We start from the raw sequence: 20,024 nt of genomic DNA, 5'->3' as shown, positions 1-20,024 counted from the left end.
AAATCATTAAATATTGACGTGAAATGATAGTAGATAATTTGCCTGATCGAAACCAGCACCAGCAGCAAAGTGAATTATTTATGGCTTAATTCAAATAAATTTTAAGGCAACATAACATTCAAAGCGTGCTTTAGTGTTACAGTGAGCATTTGTAAGATGAGTAGTGGTAACTAAACCTTTCGTTAAATAATAGAAAAAGGGCAAAACTGCTATGAGGATACTCATTTAATTTACTTGTGAACGTTTAAAATTTAAAACTTAAAAAATTTACTGATTACTATTAAATTAATTACTTAGCTAATGCCCACTACAATTAAATTGAAAATTACAAAAAAAGCAAAAATACAAAAGAACAAAAGTACTATCAATTAAGCTTACAATACCTTTTAACTTATGAATGAACTATACAATATTGCAGTGTACTATTACTTTTTAAAATACTTAGAAAATGAAAATAGTTTCTTGGTTGAATCTGTATCAGTCATTTTGTTGTCGTTCTCATTTGATGCTTCTGTTATGACAGATAAATTGGGAACGGCACAAGCATTCGGAAATATTTGGTCGAGATTTGATCTACAATAAACACGACTGATTGCTTTATTAGGAAAATTAGTATTTGTTATTTCATCTTCAGATATTAGTGGCGATTGAGGTAGTCTAGGCGAACTTTCCACAAGCTCATGATCTGATAAATCTTCTGTTATAAGACTATTCGGAGAACCTTCGCCTTTTTTTGGCGATTGCACGGCGAGACTCTCGTTGCTTTCCACGCCACCAATATGTATTTTTTCATTATCTGTAGATTAATTAACAAAATTATCAATACATTTGATTTAATTTCAGATCCAAAACAAATTTATTTATTTAAAAGGCAGCAGTATTTTTAAGTATAAGCTATTATTTATTTTATGAACACAAACAATAACTTATATATGTTTCGCTCTTACCATTATTTAGGCAAGTAGAATCAAAGCCGTTATAAGTTTGTTGTTCATGCGGCACCGATACATCAAATGTTGAATCTATGGTTATCACAGATTCTGAATGGTTTTGTATGTATTCTACGCTATCACTAATACATTCTTGTGCTTGTATGCAAGTTTCAGAATGATTATGTATAAGATTTACATTATTTTCAAGTTCTTGTATAAAGTCACCATCAAGACTTGATATTGTCTCATGCATTCCACTATCCACAAGCTTGTACATGGCTTCTATATTATCTTTTTTTGGTTCCATATTTGTTTTTCTTTTTTTACTTTTAGTGTTAGGTTTTATAATTTTGACTTTGATTATATCATCTTTGGACTTTCTTCCTTTAGGTTTTCTTAATTTTGTTACAGTATTTCCATTTTTATATTGAATATCATTGGCGGCACAGGGAATATGACCTAATGGCGGACAAGATGTTCTTCCTCCCTGAGAATAAGTCTCCGTATGCTCTTCTATGAAATTGTTAACGTTGGACATCTTTATTCTTGATTTCTTGTTACTTTGACGTTTCAGTGGAGTAGATGATCGTTTCCCTGATTTCTTCTTTGTGGTCTCTACAGGATTATTCTCTACGACCATTTCAATTTCTTCTTCATCGACTCTTTCAATCCGTCGTGCTAGTTTTTTTGTACTATCTAATAAAAGGTCATGCAATTTTTGATTTAAACTTTCAGACATAGAAGATACATCTTTAATGTTTACTGCAACCAACTGATTTAATAAGGAATTGGTAAAAACTGGTTTATTACTGTTTGGTAGCGTAATATTTTGCTCAATGGAAGTAAACCCACAATGTTGCTGCATTAAAGGCATAGAAACGTCCACATTAGTAATGTTGAATTCGTTATCCATAATCTGATCTGGACTGACATTCAGATTATCATGTCCATTAAGGCTAACATCTTGACTTATAGATATATTTTCCACAATAGATAGCACAGGTGATACCGCCAACAATGTATTGTTCGAGCTACTGGTGCTATCATCAATTGTTTCAAAATTTCTGGATACTTTAGTCTTAATGGCATGAGATAGTTTAGAATTTACTGGTATCGTTTTACTGTCATGTAATGCAGGCTTTAACAAAATATTATTTGGGTTTTCTTCTATCTTGTCCAAATTTTTGAAAGATCTTTTAACATTCGGCATTAACAACTGATAGGATTCTGAGTTATACATGTCTGTGTTTAAAGTTGAATTTTTTGTTTTGAAAGAATTAAAAGCAAAGTTCGAACCTGAGATACTCGACTCATCAGATATCTCATCGCGTGTTATTTTTATTCTTTTTCGTCTAAATTGTTGCATCTGGTATCTCCTTTTACTGTATTGGAAAAAATTACTATTTCTTTTCTTTTTCCTAATACATTGAACAGGACTATAGTCAGAGTCTTGATAACCCTGACTACTTATTGAGTTTATTGATATTGCATCCAATGGTGGAAATGTTTCTGCAGTATTCTGAGCGCTGTTAAATATGAAATGTTTGTTTAAGGCATGCAAAAAAGCTGGTGTCGCAACATAATCGCAAATAAATAATACTTGTTCAGAAACAGAAGCTTGAAAGCCACATGCAAACTGGGTAAATGGAAGCAGGTTTACATGGCTATAAAATATATATACACAAAAAAACATATGTGCTTAGATTTATTTTACACCAAAAATAACATTGAAATAAAAACAAATAAGCTTTCTATAACAACTAATATTTAATGTATATATAAAAATACTGATGGCTGTAACCTTCAAATGATATATCTCATATAGTATTTGCAAAGAAAAATATAGAAATCAAAAATATTAATTACCATGGACCAGCATCGGAAATAGATTAAATTCATAATGTATACAGAAGTAATTTGTTAAAAATAATACAAGATTCCCACTAAAATATTTATTTGACACAATTACACACCTGCTTCCATTCTCATACATACATTGAAAATAAGTGACATTTTAAACTCCTTTCTACTTTTTGACTTGGACAATTTTTGTTAATTGAAAAAAAATTGGAAAAATGCCCATTATAGAAGATCTAATAAATTAAAAACAAATTCAAAGTACAATACACGGCCACATGATTTGTCAACTTAATTCTATGTAAAAGTACAACATATTTGGATCATAGATTTAATATTATAATAACAGATTGGCATTGTCATACAAATTCATTCGTTCTTAGAAGGTATAAATTCATTTACATAACATTATGTACTGATTAGGAAAATGGTACTTTTTAGAGATTTTTTTCATGAAACTTACAAATATTTTCACCGTTTATATATTAGTTTTATTATTATGAAATTGTTAAGTGTCCTTGCCCATAGTATATGAATATCTCCTGATTTATTTCTTTCCTTGGCAACTTACCAGTTTGAAGACTGAAATTAGTACATGGCCGGGCATCTAGCACGACTTTCAGGGATGTTCCTTTTTGGTGTATTAACTGAGAACTTTTTGATTAATGATATGTATACATATAGGTATGCGGGCATAGGCAACCATATATAGGCCCACTGCAAGACGCAGGTCTCCACCAAAGATCGCCATGATGACCAATCTTGCGCTGCCCGCGACCTTAATTATGGCGTCGGTACAACTAGTAAGGGGCCTACCCACGCCGTGTCTACACAGCCTTACAGCCCCGTCAGTTGCACTAGCGATGTGTCCCGCCTACTGCCACTTCAGATGAGCCAGAACCATTCTTTGTGCTACATCGGTTACCTTGGTTCTTCTGCGGATCTCATTTCGGATTCGATCTCGCAGCGAAACTCCAAGCATAGCCCTTTCTATTACTCTTTGGATCTTGAGCCTTCTTATGAGGCCCATCGGAAGCGACCACGTATCCGTATATCACTAGCAACACGTACTGGACACAGACGTTTCGGAGCTCCCCCAATGCTGCCCATCTTAATTAAGTATTATAATTATAATACTTTAATTTAAGTATCATTATTTTTTAATCTTAAAATAGATACAGATTTTTGAATTATCTGTATAAATAATTACTATCATAGGCAAGGTTGCAGGAAGTCGTTAAAAGGGGGCAGTGCAAGACCAGTCTACGTGGTTTATAGTGGGAGTCTATCGGCTGATATGAGGATGAATACTTATTCTGCTCAGTTCCCAGTTGTATTAATCAGTAAAATGGTGCACCCGCAGGAATGTTAAGCTAAAAGAAAACTGTTCAATAGTATCAAGCCTGTAATAAGAATATGTTTTAACATTAGAATGTTCAACATATTTTGCCAACTTAAGATGTTGATTCTGTTAGTCTCTTCAGAGGTTGCCGCCTGAAAGATATAGCGAATTTCATTGTCAAACCATTTCTACATATACACATGTGCTGATAACAGAAAAAATCATATCGACACATTTATGGACCTAAGGAACACTTAAACGTTAAAAAAACATATTTTTGTTTGAGCTTTATTTTAGATATTAAGCTTTATACGTCATTTGTAATTATGTCATATACACCATATTACTTTGTTTAAAATAATACAGGGTTATAAGTATATAGCAATATTTTTGGAAGTTCACCCAACTCTTTTTTACAGTCTTTTACATGAAATATTATTCTAGCACGAATCTCTAAAAATACATATATTTTTTTTAATTCTACATGGAGCCTGTATTAAAATTATAAAATAATCTTAAGATATCTGTAGATAGATAACAAGAATTATATAGGTAACTTGAAAAACTGCCGCTAAGAACAAACTTTGTACTAGTATAGTTCACGGTCCCTTCCGCTCCATGAACTTATGTCAGATGAAGCTGTAAAAGCCTTAGAGCTAACAGCGCAACATCATCATAACAGTACAGTACAGTTTTATACTAAAAGAGGCCGTTAATAACAAATGAAATTATTCAAATCCAACAGTATAGCAACACATAGCATTTTTGGTCCAGTTCATAATAAGCATGCACATATAATAAACATACACATGTACACACAAAATTGATTTTTATTCCTAATTTCAATTTGTATTTACATAAATTTTGTACTTATGGAATCTCTTTTCTAAGGAACATATTAACCGTGTACAAGAGTTGGGTGTATATCAAAAATGATATTATATGATATAATTATTTATGTAAATAAGAACAGTGATCATATATTCGCATGCATATACCCAGTAATACGTTTTTCCAAAATTACTATTTTTATAAAACGAGTTATTTAACTAATTCGCACCTTTGAAAGCTTCTGATTATTTTTGATAGAAGTGGGAAGGTAAATATGCATCAGAATATTCGACTCCAAAACAAGTGTACTAATTCTCATTTTATATTTCACTCATAAATTGTATTTATAAGAATTGGTTATTAATTTATCTAATAAAAATATAGTTATCAAAATCTTGAAACTTCAATCAAATCAAAACTTGAATCTTCGAAATCTTGAAATGAGAAAGATAAATATTTTCCATGTGCCAATTCAAATATCGGTTACTACACATGGCTTCCCAAAAAGTATTATACTTATTACTGAAAGGTTATCAATGGTAACACTAAAGTGGAAAAAAAGTAGATTTTGTCATAGAAAAAGAGAGAACATGGCAGGGTGAATAAAATCTATTTACTGTTTTACATGGCATTAATTTAAAAATACATGATATTAATTTGTCAGATTAATTATTTGAGGTAAGCCCTTACTGGCCCATAACTAGATTTTCGCTTGTCGTTGATTTATCGAACAAACCTATATCTCACTGATAAACAAAAAAATTAAATATGATTTGATTTAAAGTATGTATGGATTTTGGTTACTTTATTCAGAAAATCTGATTAAATAGTAATAATATTATTAATTAGTGCAAAATTATTATTGTATATCCGTAATTATTATTGTATAACAGAAGGCTACGACATACACGTGCACAGACGAGTGTTGATACCATCTGCCTGCCAATCCATTATTATTTACTAAATCTACGACTTGTACTATAGAAGTCACTCCTTAAAATGTAAAGTTCATGACACAATTAATATAAAGATGATCCTTTGCAATTTTATCTAAATTTAAACTCAATAAATGTAATTTTAATTAAATGTACAATCATTGCAGTCATCCAAAGTTTTTCTTAAGAGAATATGAATATCTTTTAAATTTAGAGACAATGTCAAAAATTGATTTTCAAAAATGATCTACTCACTATATATTTTTAGATTTTTGTTCATTCTGGATTTTGGTGGCGTCAGATTTCCTGTTCGACTTCTTCGTCGTAGGCGGCGGTGATGGAAATTTATATTTGATATTAGTTTCATCGTCCAATTCTTTTGCGGGTTGTATGGATTTACGACTTTTCATTCTCGTGTTTATGACTTTACTTTCCTTTGGTACGATGTTTTCTGAAATAAGAATGTAATGAATGTTGTTATTGTATTTTTTATCTAAACTTTAAGCGAATGTAATGTATACTTTGACACTTATTTTTGTCATTACTAAACGGAATAACGATCTATAAAAATATTAAAAAACAATAATACCACACGAATTGAAACTGTGGTTGTATAGTTTAGCAACTACGGCAGTATACATAATGAGAAGAATGCCCGAAGTGACCAATATGATATACACTAGAATCAGAATGAATTCTACTATAATGGCATTTTTCAACTTAAAACTACAAAATTTGCAAACGCGCTCTGATCTGAGAAACCCAGAAAAGTTTTTTTTGTGGTCACTTTTACAATACACATAATATGTAGTAGAGCAATTAATTCTCAAGTTTTATAATAGATTAAATCCTTCACACAATCACAGATTTTGAAACTTTTTAAATACATGTTCATTTAAAGATCTGGGGAGTGTATTGTAATTGCCTACAAATATTACTAATTTTGGAAAGCCTGGAAACCTTTTTCCTTTTACCTTTATAACAAGCATATATTTTTTTATAGCGCTAGCCTTAAGTACACCACCATTATTCTTATAATCAGTAACCACTTCGGTACGAGCGTCGACTTTAGTCGACGATCACATGCGATGCGATGTAATTACAAATATAGGGTAAAATTTCTTAGTTCAAGCCTAAATTCAACGCACGGCCGTGTGCATTCATGTTACGGTGCTCAGCTATGCGTATGTTTTTGTGGCAAGCGACAAGCACCGTACCGAAGTGGTTAATGTTCTAATGCAAATAAACTATATATAAACATTTCCTTTGTACTATTATATTTTCAAAAACTATATATTTTATATCCAGGCTTTGTAGATTTTTTTATTTCAGCTTAATTGCCCCCCTGAACATTACTTTCAATTATTTGGTTAATTATAAAATGAAGTTTACCATTAAGTGTTTTCCTTGGAGTCCTTGTCTGTCTTGTTACGGTTGTGCTCGTTTCACTCTCAACTGCAGATGAAGTCACTTTTTCCACATTTTCTTCTTTCGGCTCTTTAGGGGGCACGGTGGATAGCTCGGTCTTTTTCTTTTCACGTTCTTTCACGGGACTAGGTGGGACACTTGTATTAGACTGTATGCTTTTTTTAGGACGTCCACGTTTTCTTAAATTAAATAGTATTTTATAGAATTTTTTGTATTAATATTGCTTTGATAGTAAACATCATGTTTTTGGTCTGTGATAGCCAAACGGTAGAGAAGTGAGACTTGCGATCATAGGTCGCGGATTCGATTTCCGGGATATTATCTTATATAACACTTTATGCATTAATTATATAGGATTGCCATTACTCTCAAACAAGTTTCCAGAGGATGGGCAGCAGCGTACTTTGCGTACCATAATATTCCACTGCGATCACAACCCGCCTGCCAAGCGTAGCGATTATGGTATATCCCCCTATAGATATTTTGGGCTAGGTCTATGCCTTACAGTGAGCGGCCGTATATGGTTTGAAATGTGATTCTGGATATTTTTAAGGACAATTTTTAACAAAAATTTCTATTATTAATACTAATATATATTTATTAATAATACTAATTCTTAATATTTTTAACAAAAATTTAATACGTTGGTATTTCGGAAAAATATACGACTGTAAATGTAAAAATTCACCAAGATAGTGACAAATTATGTTATTTAAAGCAATCTGGAGGGTTGGTGAGGAATTTGCTCTTTCATCATCCTCCGGAGAAAGATGTAATTGTAATATTTGAAATAAGTACCGAGGAATATATTTAAAGTTAAAGTGATCTGATTTAATAATATAGTATAGTGTAAATGAGCAGCAATTATAATACGTTGAATCGTAATATAGTGCCTGTTGAGCCCACGCATTCTTTTTGCTCCATCCATTTTCATACAGATCCACAAATACAGAGATTGTTGGATAAAAATTAAATAATAATTTACCTTTTGTTTATAAAATGATTATTTTCTTCAGCAGATGTAAGAGAGGTAGTCGGACTACGTTTTTCCTGTTTGTCCAGAGTTTCAATTTCCTTAAATATTTCCGTTTCCAATTTATTCACTTTGTCACGCACTTCTGAAATATTAATAAGTATTAACAAGTAAATAATACCGGACAATAAAATAAACGACGTGAAAGTGTATTTTGTTTGAGATATTCATGTTATACACGAATACATTCTAATATGAAACTCTTTGAACTCAGAGTTCGCCGAGACCGCTTTCATGGTGAAAACTCGGAGGAACATCTCAACATCAGTCCCGACCGCTGGTCTGGTACAGCAGTTCAAGCAACATCGACGCCTCGAAAAATGGCAAATAAGCTTTGTGATTTCTTTATGAACGTTGATGATTAATGGCGTATGGAAGAAAGTCTTATTTATAAGAGGCAAAATGCTGATGTGATTACTGCATATCAGTTTCAATTGAAGGAGCTTTTAAAAACTGCCGAGCCAGAGAAAATTACAAAATTCTTCAAACCATTGTTTAAGACTTAGGATAATTGAAAAAAAGGTTCAAAAACTTCAATTTATAATGATTTTATGTATTTATTTTTTTTAATTGGCAAAATAAAAAAATCTTATCCCCTATAATCAAATATAAATTACCATCTCGTATTCACGGTTTCTATATTAGCGGCATATTTATGCAAGATATACCCAGCGAATACAGCTTTTACTGTAGTTTAGGACACTTAGTAAACACTAACATGCAAAAATGTGATTAAAAAAAATTAAATTTGTGTATTGTATATTGTAACATCAACCTTGTGTTTTTGATATAAAAAAAATGGTAAGCATTATTTAAAACTAGCAACTATTGAGTTTCTGACCGGATATTCTCAGCAAATCATCATTCGGAGATGATGGTAGCTTTCTCTTCTTAAAATGTTCAAATAATCGACGATTTAAAAGTGGACGTATACTTAAGATAACTTAAATTTGTTTTAAGAACCTTAAAAAGCTGACTTGCTACGATTTTTTCTTTCGCCGTTGATGAACATTGGTAACGTTATATAATATATACAAAGTATTGAAGTGTTGTTTTGTATCTGCTGTAAATGGAACTAGAATATGGAGACATCATGGATCATGGTAAATTGAACAAAATCTAGTGTAATCACCTGGGTCTATGGGAATTGCGACGTCAGGAGTTGTTTGTCTGCTAGCGCTTGACATTACCGGTTCTAACGGCACAGAAGATGCCGCAAGCGATTGCGGTTCATTTTCTTTGTGAAATATTTGAACCACTTGATTTAGTACTGGGTGGATTTGTGACCAATGACCTTCCAACTGCAATTCCTGTAAAAATGTATTAATTTTAACTTTCTGTGGACGGCCGCTAAATACTGCAAATTTATCAATAAATATTGAAAAAGTTGGAGACGCACAAGGAAAATCAAAAAGTTATTATATACTTTGCTAATATTTTAAAATATAATAATATTTACAAAAATATTAATGACAATTTAAAAAATGTAAATGATCATTTGGAATGAAAGTATTACGACTTGGCAGTATCTTGACTTGACTTAAATGTTCAAATATGCGTGGAACACACAAATGAAATTTTACTAATACTTCTAAGGGCAAGAGTACCCCAACACGTTTTTCTCGAAATAAAATATTAAATCCATCAATAAATAAGTAAATGACTAATGAATGGTTTGTTGGTCAACAGTGTTTACTTTTTAAATTCTCAAAATATTATCGTGATTTTTTGTCCAATTTTTTTGTTATTTTGAGAATGGCAGTCACTAAAGTTGCAATTTTTCTGTATTTTTAATTAGATTTGTGTCTGCATGTAACATTGCAAATTTTGTTGGCGATACAAAATAAATAATATCCTTCTTTTGAAGTCCGATAAAAGCAGGTATTCAAAAACTAATGTTCTAATCTAATATTGTTTAATGCAATATTTATAAATTTATAATTTATATGATATACCTCATTCTGTTTAGTTATTTTGATTTTCAATGTCTTTTCCTGAACAACTGGATTACTTTGGATTTCTGCAACTGTACTCGGATGCACCGCTGCTTGATTTCCTAAACACATTTGAAATATCCTTAAATTCATAAACAAATAATTCAGGAGAAAGTCTTATAACATATCATTACTTACCCTTAACTTCATTTGTAGATTCTATTTGATTGTTTTCTTGTCTTGGTTTTCTAAAAAAATAATATAAGATTAAGATATGTAATTTTTTATCAGTTAATTAGATGTATATTTTTGTAAATTTAAGATTTCGTTGATGTTTCAACACTTACTTAGATGGACTAGGCTTTGTTAAATCCAAAGTTGCATGTTCTTCAATGGATTGGAGCTCGTCATCATTTGTTTTATGAAGCATTCTACAATAAAATTACATTTATTACTATGATTAGTTTACATTAAATATTTTACTTATTCAAGACACGATCACAGATGAAAGTTATGTGATAATTCCAAGCAACAATCCCGAAGCCGTCACAATTTTCTATTACGAATAATCATCATCTGTTAGCCGATAGAGGCCCGCTGCCAGGCTCAGGATTCTTTCAAAGATCGCCATAAGGACAGTTCTTGCTTTGCTCGCAGCTATCGACTTCCCGCGACTTTGACAATGACGTCATGACACCAAGAGGGGCTCCTGCCCATTCCGCATCTAACGGCTCGTGGTAAATCTTCGAGCTGCCTCGGTGACCAATTTTTCTACGGATCTCATTTCTGATTCGATTTTGCAACGAAACTCTAAGCATAGCAGAGCAATGACATCTGGGTGATCTTAAAATCTTCTTAACGAAGTCTCAGATCCATAAGTCATCATCAAACCTTCCTGTATTTTGAGTGTTAATAAGTAGTGTGTAGTCTGTATTAGTATAGTGCTATCGACACCGCTATATCGCCCGCTGAGTATGCGCGCAGCGAAACCCGGAGGCGTGTATTGGCCGTTCTTTTCCGTCAGTTCGCCATCAACACTCGCAGCAGCGGCACTCATGCTCATTTTTCCTCGGCCTCCACCTCGCCGAGCTTTCTTATGGCGCGTTACGGCTGTTGTACCATAAGAATTATGTTAAGAGGGAAGTGGTATATACTTATTAAATAAAATATGATAGTTACTTTGTCAGTTTGGCCGTTAGTTTCTTTTCCTCTATATATTTAAGTTTCCAGTAAGATTCATCTTCATTTTCGGAATCCCCTGAAAATATAAAATGCCAATCATTTGATTATCTCGGAATGTATTAGTATGAAAGCCACATATGTGCCTATATTTAAAACTATCCGTTACATGACAACAGTCAAATCATATGTATACTAAAATTGTACAGGATGATTGGTTACAAGTTTAAACGCGTTATAGCGGTGAATGTTTAACTTATTTGTTGTAAATTATTGTAAGGTACACCTAACCCAAAAATATAAGTAATGATAATACAGTAAGAAAAAGCGTTTCAAAAATCGATCTCTGCAAATTTTTTACTGCAAGTAATGACCTGTCTGACCTATGGATTACCTTTACAGCTTTTACATCTGTAAACAATCACCTTGTATCCATAAAATAAAAGAAGGAATATTAATATATAATTATAACTCCGAGGTATCTTTAAACTTATTAATTATTGTTAACAAGTCCGATCTATACAGCATGTTCTCACGGCATGTCTATTGCATTGTTGTTTTGTTTTAGATTTAATTGCATTAATAACGGATTTACAACTCGAGAAAACAACCAAGTCCAATAGTTCATTTGGTGCTTCTTAAATTTCAATAGCCATGCGAAAACCAGCTGGCACAGGATTTTTTTTAAAGTAACAGATAAAGCCTTGCGGTTTGGCAAATTGAGGTGTCAGGGGGCAAACCATTGGCCACTAGAGCCTTATAGATTTTGGAGTGAACACTGCCCACAATATGGACAGACGGCTCTATTAATGCCGTCGAAAGACGCTGGACGCAAGCCGCTTCCTGTCGGTCTTATTTCTATTTTTTGGAGTAAATCTATGGCGAACAGTGAAAGGCCTACGGATGAAATGATGACGGTGCGAAACACACAACGCCTGTAATCTTATACGTGACACATCTTTGTGTTGCAAATAACTCAAGAAATCGGACAAAAATAAGATTCGAAAATTGAAAAATAGTTTTATTTCATTTTATCGTAGTAGTTTTAACTTTCATGTTACAGTTTAATTTGTGAGCGAATATATTCATACATGCTAGAATAGTTAGTACATGGTGTAAAGGTTTGGCATATCACCATGACCTTGTAAAAAATATGTAGTCTGTGATTATTTGTGAACATGACACCCTTTCACGCACAGCAATACATACTTTGCCATCCAAAAAACACATTTAAATTACCAATTAAATTACTTACGCTCCGGTGTGTAGACTACATAATTCTTCATCATTTTTCCATTTTTGACAATTGGATATATTTTCTTTCCATTCATAACGAATATAGCTCCATCTTCTTCTAAAGAAAATATTCGCGCTGGCTTGGGTTTTCTGCGTGAAAAATTGACACAAAGGTTAGTTTTTGTTACCAAAACCGCTGTACCGCACCAAAGGTATCCTCGTGGGGCGAATCAAGGAGGGGAGATAGCGGCCGCCTATTATAACACTGGCTAGCTGTTTCGGTAGAACTATACTATAGAAGAAGGCACTTGAGGCAAATAGGAAAAATTAATCTTATAACATAATCTATTTTAACTACTTTATATAGATACTAAACTGTCGGAGAACTGTGCTATAAAGAAATCGATTTTTTCACTTCTACCCGATGTGCCAAGTGAAATACTACATATTGTACACTTTTATTTCTTAATAATCAGAACGATAAATATATATGGATACGGTATAGTGTTTATGGGAGACGAATTGTTCCGGAGGCTGGAAGTTATCGAATCTGTGTTGACGGACAAACCGTCCAGCTACGTAGTTCCAACTTCGAGAATGAGATCACTCGCCGAATCCAATTCGAAAGGTCAGCGTCCGGGAAGCTCTGAAACATTTTCTCATCCAAAATACCTCAAGGTCTGAAGATATCTTTAACCAAAGTTTGTGTCTGAGGTCTCATTGATTGAAATTTGGTCGTTAAAGATGGGTCTTATAAAATTGAAGGTCACCCAGAGAGACTTAAGAAGGCTATGCTCTGAATTTGGCTGCGAAATCGAATCAGAAAGGGGTTGCCAATGCTTAATCGTTACTCAATAGTCTTAAGTACTTCATAGAGACTTCCAACTTCGCAATATTATGTTCCTTTATATCATTAAATATAAACTATATACAGTAAAAATAATACCCTCGTACATTCGAAAAATATTGAATTCTGTTCCAGAATAAAACCAAAAAAAATTAATTACCTATACTTCTGGCGGCCCGCCCGCCATCAGTTGATGATTTTCCCGGGTGGCCCCTAGTCTTAATAAGTCTGTGCAACCATGCTTTATATCATTAATTGACAAGCTTATCTCGCTCAAGTTCCTATGGAAACGGCTATGCCTGGGATTCTACGATATCGTATCAGGATTGAGGAGATTCGTAGACGAATGAAAGTAACCGATATTGCCCAACGGATTGGCAAGATGAAGTGGCAATGGGCAGAACAGGTGGCGGCTAGGGCCGTAAGGTTCTGATGAGACCACGGACTGGTCCTATTGAAAATCTATGGGGGAGCTATGATTAATTGTATCCCGTGGTAAATGCGGTGTAATAAGCTTTCGAGTAGTAAACATAAGTTTGTAACTAACAATAAACTTACATATATTTTCGAGCCGACTTGCCTCTACGAGCCCGCGGTGTCAAGTCAAGCTCGCTTTCAGTCTCCGAGGTCCACTCGCTCGACTCAGAGCTTCTTTTATTGCTAAATAGAAAAATTATTACTTGTTATAACAAACATTAAACAGAATCTTTTATTATTCATATTATATATACATAGGGGCCCTTCTACATAATGGCTTCCATCATCTTAAATAAAACACAAACCTTAAACATAAATCCTTCCCACTATAACAGTTTTTTTAGAATTGTCAAATATCTTAAATTTATTATGAGGTATCCTAAATATCAATAACATTAAAAAAATGTGAAGATGAAAACAAGACAATGAAGACTTTTCAGGAAAAACACGATAGAGTAAACAACTAGTTCGGACGCTTTATAAATATTCACTGCTCTAGAAAGTTAAGTACACAGTGACCAGTTAAAGGCAACTAATCAATAACTATTTGCCCAGTTATACGTGGCTACGCTGGCTACAGTGATGGTTCATATTTTTTAGGCAAATGAATTTTAGGGAAAATATTTAATTTTACATGTTCATCTTATTTAATATAATGAACACTTAGGAAGGTTTCTGAATACCATAGTTATCGTTATTTTTAATGACATTATAATTTGGAAAGTAAATGGATAATAACATAAATCAATCTCGTGTTAAAAATTAAACAATGCTTCGATAGACTTGAAGATCATTTTTGAACATAGTTTGTTGAAATTTTGTTGAAAGCAAATGTCGCTATGAACAGAATGAAAATATTTTAAGCATCATTATATCTACTACATTACAAGATATATTAGTGAGTATATTTCTTTTGCCCAGAGTATATTTCTTTTATATGAAAAGAGACCACCTCATCGAGATCACTCAAGGAATAACAATAGACTTACCAACAATTAACAAAGTTTATACTTTTGTTATTTGTACTATATGCAAAATATAGGTTTTTAATAAGCTTATTTTCTTTGTGAAATTGAAACAACTGGTCAGTTTAAGTTAAAATAACGTATTTTTTACATGACTAAAACAAAGACTTGATCCGTTTAGGTCTGAGAGGAATTTAGACTTATGAATACTTTCCCTTTTACGTTTTTCCTGAGTCACTTGCCCTAGTTATGTAAAGACCAAGGCCTCCCTCATTAAACAGGGGGAGAGTAGCATATTGATAAATTATAATATGACAAAAGCTGCTGCGGTGCAGCCAAGTGTCTGCCATGGTAAAAAAAATCACCAAGGAGGGGTTTTAGTCCTCCCACATAATCCGTGAGAAACTAAAGCGTCCATACGTGAAGTTATTTCGCCCACATAAGACAGATAGATCCAATCACTAAAGCTTTGTAGTTTCGTACCGTTGTTGTCGACGGCCAGATCTATTTTGATAACTGACACGCCTTTTGCGACTGTTCGCGACTGCACCTGGAAATAAAAAAAGTAAATAGTCTATGAAATAGTTTAAGTGGCATAATAAAATAAATAGCATCAGAAATAAAAACAATAGGCGGCGGTCTTATAATTTAGGTAATTTACAAACAATCATACTATCGAAACAGAAGGACAAGTACCAGGTAGACAAGTTAATTAAGAATGTGATAAAAATTTACTGTACTCAATAATTTACTAGTGATGAATTCCACAATCAAACAGCCTGTGTAAAAAAGACATGGCCTTGTAAAATGTAGATGTTTTTATTTAAAAAAAAATACAATTTGCATTAACAAATGTAAAATATTCATAGATTAAAAACATATTCACCTGCAACTAAGTGTTGTAATTGTTCAAAATTATAGAAGATAAAAAAATTTTCACCACGAGGATCATGCATGCTATATAGCAGACGTAACTTACCACTAGAAAATCCAAAAACATTTGCTAATGCTTTGTCCTTTTTAGATTTACGTACAACAGTGCTTAGGGACGCATCAGGTTTTATTTTCTTGCGTTGTGGGCTATCAGGTTCTGAATTAGAATTTAAAGATACTACTTCATTGTCTCCAGAGCTCTTTTTCTCTTTAGTTTTTTCTTCCTGTGGATTTTGATTGGTGCTTGTAATAACTTCGTCACTGGACTCGCTGAATTTCATAGAAGTAAATTGTTCATCATAAAGACTAACACTTTTTAGGCATGGATTCTCAACATCCATATTAATTTGTTCATCATTCCTATCTTTTTGTTGGTTTTGGTTATTTTTACCTTTATTATTAGTCATTTCTGTTGATGTCTGGACTACTTTTTCCTTTGTTTCTTGACAATTACCTTCTTTGTTTTTACTGTTCGAAAATTCGGATATCTGATTATTTTTCTTCTGATCTGCGGCTCCCCTCTGCTTAGTACTCAGCACCAATTTTTTGTTTCCTTTGGTAGCAGCATCGGTATCCGATACTGACACAGGTTTTGAACTTACAGTCAATTCTTTTTTCTTTAATTTGATTTGATTTGCATTAGGTTCTTGAGAATTAGCACGTTTTCTCGTAGTTTTAACTTGAACTGTATTTTTAGCTGTAGTTGTATTTTGTTTAACAGTATCACCTTGTGTATTTAAAGCCTCTTGATTATTTGGGATAATGGTATCTGTCGTAGTATTTGAGAGGTTTTGAGTAGATGTGTCTTCAGATGTCCTAATTTTACCTTTATAATTTTGTTCATTTAATTGTTTTTCATTATTTTCTACAGAATTTTTTGTAATATTTTTGTCTATAATATTAGGTTCAATTTCTTTAAGGTTTTGGTCTTCATTAGCTGATTGTGTGACTATTTGTACTTCATTGTCTATGTTTATGATTTCTTGAGGAGGTGTATTTAATAATTGATTAGATGATTGTACAATTTTTTCAGACTTTTCATGGTTTGTTTTTATATTCGAATTATCACCATGTTGGTGTTCATTAGTATTCTGAGATTTTAGTCCTATGTCCACATTATTACTGCCTTCATCAACCTCAGAACTTATTTCAATAGGAGCATCAGTTACATTACAAACAGCATCTTCAGTTTGTTTGTTTTTATCACCATCTTCAACAATCTCTAACTGAGTTTCCGAGTCTAAACCCTCATTTTCATTATCAGAAACAAAATCTTCATTCATTTCTTGTAGCATAGGCGTCAAAGGTTCAGAGTACGTAATAAAATCGCGTAATGATTTTGCAGGTGATTTATCTTGACTATTTTCTTCTTCGTTTTGTTTACTTTGATTAGGTGATTCCAAATCTCTTTGAACATCCTCAGCTGTGTCATAACAAGTATCCAAAACAATTGTTTCAGCAGAAGATCTGTGATTTGCTATATTCATTGAATTTTGTGTTTTCTCACCTGATCCCTTTTCAACTTCCTTGTTATTGCTTGTATCAGGCTCCTCTATTTTTACAGGTTTATCAGCTAAAATAATATTAATGTCAATTATATGAAGCGCTGTATTAATTACATATAAAAAAGTTACATACCAGTTGTATTTGATTCCTCATTGACAGATTTTATTTCAAGTTTGTTTTTGTGTTTTAATTCTATGTCATACCTTGAACAAAACAAAAAATGTCTTAAATGCAAATAAAAAGCTCATACTATCAATGTTATAATAAAAAAGCATAAGAAAACATACTAAACCATCTGAAAGCAATGACCTCTGTAAATAATTTAAAAATATATAAGGTATTTGACTTACCCCTGTCTAAAACTGCTAATCTGCATTACTGACAACTGATAGTAAGGATTGTGTATGTCAGGCAATATGCGTTTTAAAAATGTTTCTTTTAAACTCTGCCAAGATCTGTCTGTGAACTAAAGTAAGCAGTCATAATTAATATATAAATTGGACAGTGTTCCTTAAATCAGTAAATGTTTTATGTGATATAATAATTTAAAATACTTATTTTTTAGAAATCATCATCAATGAAATATTGACATATTAAGATGAGACTACAAATTGTTAAAATAAAAAAAAATGAAAAAAAGAAATCTATTGCTATTTTTTTTTAAACACAGATTCTAGCACAATCAAATATATTTTTAAACCTTTACTTTAAAGTTTTACCAATGGTACTATTGCAAAAGGCACTATGGTATAGGTAGAATGCTTGACAACTTCTCACCACAGTATATATCAAAAGAAGGATCTTTGTCCTTACTACCTAACTTACTTATTTAACCTACTTACTTACTACCTACCTAACTTATCTTAGGCATAATATTTAAAAAATATATAGAATTGATAAAATGACTAAGGCAATACAGCAGAATTTTAAATTTGAAAATCATAAATAACATGTTTTGCATGATATTTTGATGAGAGATGATTTCCTGATTGATGCAGGGGTGGCCAACTTGACACTCGCAAGCCTCACACAGCTCTCTGCATGAAGGATTGTTAGTGGCTCTTGACTACCTGAGTTCCTAGTGGATTTTTTGTGTAATATTAAAAATAATTCTGAAATACTCGATGAATTATTTAAGAAAAATTGTAATCATGTGTTCAAAAAGTCTTTTAAGATAATTTATAACAACAAAAAATTACAGTCTCAATCAATAATCAATCACCGAATCTCTATTAAAGTTATAAATAAACAAACTACCTTTAACGAATTCAAAAACAGCCACATCATAGCAACATTCTACAATAACAGAAAAGTTTTGGATGGATTGGAAAAGATTTTAAATTTAATAGAACTTTGAACTGACATGAAAAAGTTAAAGTATTATTTAAGTATAGTTTCAAAGACAAAATTAAAACAAATTTATTATATTAGATCATAACAAACATTTATAATTGTCAGCTTCAAATTGAGTTTTTTAGTTTGTAAGTACCACCTACAGAGAATAAAGAAAAATCTCAGTGCTGTTTATAGTTTTTTTTTAAATTTTTAATGATCACTTTACAATTTTTTTTTAATTTTACAACAATTTATGTCCAAACATCTTTATGATGAACATTCTGTAGTAGAGTATTATGCCTTTTGGCAGTATTTAATAAATTTTTTGAATTCATATGAACATTTACCTAAATAAACAAAAACAATTAGAGCATTTTTATAATATTAATATAATAAGCCACTTACTATTTAAATTATTAATTCTTTATATATAATAATTTTCTTTATTGTAAATAAAAAGCTGTTACGTTTTCCTGAGCAAAACGTTAATTACCTTCGATTTTTCAAAATCCATCCACATTTTCCTGCCTTTTGTGTCACCATAGGCTTTTTTTTCAGTTAAATAATCAACAATAGCTTTCATTTCTGACATTGTATAAGGTTTTCTAAAAAACAAATATTGTATCTATAGTAATAATAATATATTTTAGCAAATTCGCCAGCATTTTTAAAATAACGAGTTGTGACAATACTTAATTAAAGTTTTGTAAATACTAATTCACTTTAATTTATTTCGAAATACAAAAACTGTAATGTGGAAAGTAATTTACTCCATTTGTTTGCGTTAAACTTACCCCGACATTTTGGAGGGTTTTTTTGTGATGTACTTTTCTTAATTAATAAAGTTTAAATAACTGTTAGTTTTACAGTCCCATAATGCAAATGAAAATCGAGGAATTGTATCTTTATAACGTAATTGTATTTTACGAAATAACCGCAACATACGAAATTCACAAATTTAACACTACCGCACCGCTAAATGCACAAAATACCGACGCCATAGATAATAATATATCAACAATGTCTTGGTATACTTTACTCCGATGCGACCAGGTTAAATTATGCCCATGTTCTAATTAATAAATCAATTTTTTTATTATGTTTTTTCACATCGAAAATTAACATTAGATAATACGAAAAATTAACATAATTTAATTGCCCCTGTAAGCACTTAAATTAGTTTTCGTTTTATATAACATTTTCATGATAATTTCTACATTATTTTTAGAATTTATCTAAGCGTTTAATGTAACT

General features: G+C 31.9%; 1 protein-coding gene across 4 annotated transcripts; it reads right to left on the bottom strand.

Moving 5' to 3' along the window:
- Window positions 1-24: 24 nt before the first annotated feature.
- On the bottom strand, window positions 25-19,756 carry LOC137921279 (enolase-phosphatase E1-like). 4 transcript variants are annotated; one of them, XM_068763940.1, is made up of 18 exons: window positions 19,565-19,756; window positions 19,264-19,375; window positions 17,786-17,901; window positions 17,568-17,638; window positions 15,976-17,502; window positions 15,480-15,546; window positions 14,113-14,214; window positions 12,727-12,857; window positions 11,472-11,550; window positions 10,640-10,723; window positions 10,491-10,540; window positions 10,314-10,414; window positions 9,491-9,668; window positions 8,311-8,443; window positions 7,290-7,504; window positions 6,153-6,348; window positions 948-2,458; window positions 25-796 (listed from the first exon to the last, which is right to left on the bottom strand). In XM_068763940.1, the coding sequence occupies exons 1-18, from the start codon at window positions 19,570-19,572 to the stop codon at window positions 426-428; spliced, it is 5,052 nt and encodes a 1,683-aa protein (XP_068620041.1). In that variant the 5' UTR covers window positions 19,573-19,756; the 3' UTR covers window positions 25-425. The 4 variants fall into 4 exon arrangements, with proteins under 4 accessions (XP_068620041.1, XP_068620042.1, XP_068620044.1 ...); XM_068763941.1 differs by having other exon boundaries at window positions 7,290-7,450; XM_068763943.1 differs by having other exon boundaries at window positions 17,437-17,502.
- Window positions 19,757-20,024: the final 268 nt, after the last annotated feature.

This window comes from Battus philenor, unplaced genomic scaffold (assembly GCF_028537555.1).
Source record: "Battus philenor isolate CCGP_79_NKW_IND1 unplaced genomic scaffold, ilBatPhil1.0.hap1 SCAF_19, whole genome shotgun sequence".
Lineage (NCBI taxonomy): Eukaryota > Metazoa > Arthropoda > Insecta > Lepidoptera > Papilionidae > Battus > Battus philenor.
The sequence above is the reverse complement of the archived record's forward strand: the minus strand, read 5'-3'. Positions and strand labels throughout refer to the sequence as shown.